Consider the following 733-nt stretch of genomic DNA (forward strand, 5'->3'; position numbering starts at 1 on the left):
TTCAATTGTTGTAAAGTCAACTGTTGTAGATTCAATTGTTGTAGATCCAGCTGTCGTAATCCCATCAGTTGTAGACACAATTGTTGTTGACCCTTCAGTACCTGTTACTTCTGTAATTGTTGTAGCCGATACTGTCTCACCGATTGTGAATTCTCCTGTTGTTGAATCTTGTATTGTAGATTCATCTTCAGTAGATTCAATTGTTGTAGAGTCCACTGTTGTAGATTCAGTTGTTGTAGAGTCAACTGTTGTAGATTCAATTGTTGTAGATCCAGCTGTCGTAGACAAATCAGTTGTAGACTCAATTGTTGTTGATCGAGCTGTCGTAGACAAATCTGCTGTGGACTCAATTCCCGTTGATTCGTCTGTTGCTGTTACTTCTGTTAATGCTGTAGCTGATACTGTCTCACCGGTTGTGGATTCTCCTGTTGTTGAATCCCCTATTATAGAGTCAACTGTTGTTGATTCAATTGTTGTATATCCAGCTCTCGTAGGCAGATCAGTTGTAGACTCAATTGTTGTTGACCCTTTAGTACCTGTTACTTCTGTCATTGTTGAAGCCGATACTTTATCACCGATTGTGAATTCTCCTGTTGTTGAATCTTGTATTGTAGAGTCATCTGCAGTAGATTCAACTGTTGTAGAGGCCACTGTTGTAGATTCAATTTTTGTAGAGTCAACTGTTGTAGATTCAATTGTTGTAGATCCAGCTGTCGTAGACAAATCAGTTGTA

General features: G+C 38.9%; 1 protein-coding gene across 1 annotated transcript; it reads right to left on the reverse strand.

Annotated features, from left to right (window-relative positions):
• Positions 1-6: 6 nt before the first annotated feature.
• On the reverse strand, positions 7-729 carry LOC117116692 (bypass of stop codon protein 1-like; the record flags this gene model as incomplete). The annotated part of the gene is made up of 1 exon (XM_033260792.1): positions 7-729. A coding segment is annotated over one exon (723 nt), but the record flags the coding sequence as incomplete, so codon positions are not given.
• Positions 730-733: the final 4 nt, after the last annotated feature.

This window comes from Anneissia japonica, unplaced genomic scaffold (assembly GCF_011630105.1).
Source record: "Anneissia japonica isolate Jap-2015-1 unplaced genomic scaffold, ASM1163010v1 scaffold54204_len733_cov105_single, whole genome shotgun sequence".
In the NCBI taxonomy this organism is placed as follows: Eukaryota; Metazoa; Echinodermata; class Crinoidea; order Comatulida; family Comatulidae; genus Anneissia; species Anneissia japonica.